At 51.9% G+C, this 1,369-nt stretch overlaps 1 protein-coding gene across 1 annotated transcript; it reads right to left on the bottom strand.

The window, feature by feature from the left end:
- Window positions 1-468: 468 nt before the first annotated feature.
- Window positions 469-1,351, bottom strand: LOC119584947 (pupal cuticle protein G1A-like). Its single transcript, XM_037933544.1, has 2 exons — window positions 1,256-1,351; window positions 469-1,112 (listed from the first exon to the last, which is right to left on the bottom strand). Exons 1-2 carry the CDS (start codon window positions 1,349-1,351, stop codon window positions 651-653), a joined length of 558 nt encoding a protein of 185 aa, XP_037789472.1. The 3' UTR covers window positions 469-650.
- Between the last annotated feature and the right edge of the window lie 18 nt (window positions 1,352-1,369).

The raw sequence follows: 1,369 nt of genomic DNA, 5'->3' as shown, positions 1-1,369 counted from the left end.
ACTAATGTAAATAAAAGTAAGATATAAATCATGCCCTGTACGTGGTGGTCGGAAGTCAGAAATCTTTCTTAATTGTCATGGACATTAGTAATGACAGATGTCTTTATTATTACTGTCTCAGGCTTGCAACTTGTAGATATAGTTATCATAAATATTGTATTCTCATTATCATGAGTAGAATTTGAACATGAAGTCGTCACTGTTGACACCTTAATCTACTATTACTATTATTCTCAATTACGGTCCTTATCATCGGCGTAAAAATGGATAGCAACATAGAAGAGAGAAGGAATAGATGTATATACAGAAAAGAATGAAGAGGCAACATCGAAAAAGGAAAGATTAAAAGCAGTCATATGTGGAACCAGCATCGGAGAAAGCGGCATTACAAGTTTAGCATGTGACATTCATAGGTTAGTTTGGAGTTTCGGTATAATGTGTGGGAGAGGAAAATTTGGAAAAAGGCTCTCATATGGATTTATGTATATTTTAATTTCGTATTTTTCTGACACAAGTTTGTACACCGTAGCTATACAAGGCGCAACGACCAACCCGGAGGCTCTGTCGCTGCGCCGGGCGGCCACGCCAGGATCGGCAGAAGGAGACAGGGGGACGGGAAGCGTCCTGCAGGATCCAGTCACAGGGCCATGTTAGGCCTCCTCAGCGGCGGCCTCATCAGGCTTGGCGGCGACCACGGCGGCGTACGGATAGGGCACAGCGCCGTAGGGACCGGCAAGGGGCAGACCAGCAGCGTAGGTGCCGGCAAGGGGCAGTCCAGCGGCGTAGGTGGCGACTTGGGGTACGGCAGCCTGCACGGCGACCTTTGGGTAGGTGTAGGCAACCTGTGGGATCTTGTGGGTGATGTAGTCAGTGGAGGTCTTGACGACGGGGACGCCGTGGTGGTAGGACACGCCGACGGGCACGGTGCGCTGGCCGATGACGGGGGTCTGCACGGCGTAGGCGTGAGCCTCGTGGGTGGAGTAGGCGAAGTTTCCGCCCAAACGGTGGCTCTGGATGATGGCAGAGTCGTGAGAGGGGGCACGCACTGCCACGGGGCCAGGCACCACCAGGGAAGCGGCGGCGCAAGCGACCAGGGCGGACAGGATCAGCATCTGCAGGAGAAGGCACTGTGAGACACGAAGGAGAGGGAACGTCCCCCTGTGTGCTTTGGTCAAGTCTATCTTCAGCTGGATTTGGTTTTGGATTCCTGTTCCCTGGGTGCTTGAAGAGCAAAAACACGAGGAGGTTTACTTACGGAGTTCATGGCGGTGGTGGTGGTTGGCGGTGTACAGACGGTGTACAAAGACTTGTGGTGTCGAGTCGAGGACGGACGGCCCTTAAGTAGTCCCATCGTCGTGACGTCACAGTA

This window comes from Penaeus monodon, chromosome 19 (assembly GCF_015228065.2).
Source record: "Penaeus monodon isolate SGIC_2016 chromosome 19, NSTDA_Pmon_1, whole genome shotgun sequence".
Lineage (NCBI taxonomy): Eukaryota > Metazoa > Arthropoda > Malacostraca > Decapoda > Penaeidae > Penaeus > Penaeus monodon.
The sequence above is the reverse complement of the archived record's forward strand: the minus strand, read 5'-3'. Positions and strand labels throughout refer to the sequence as shown.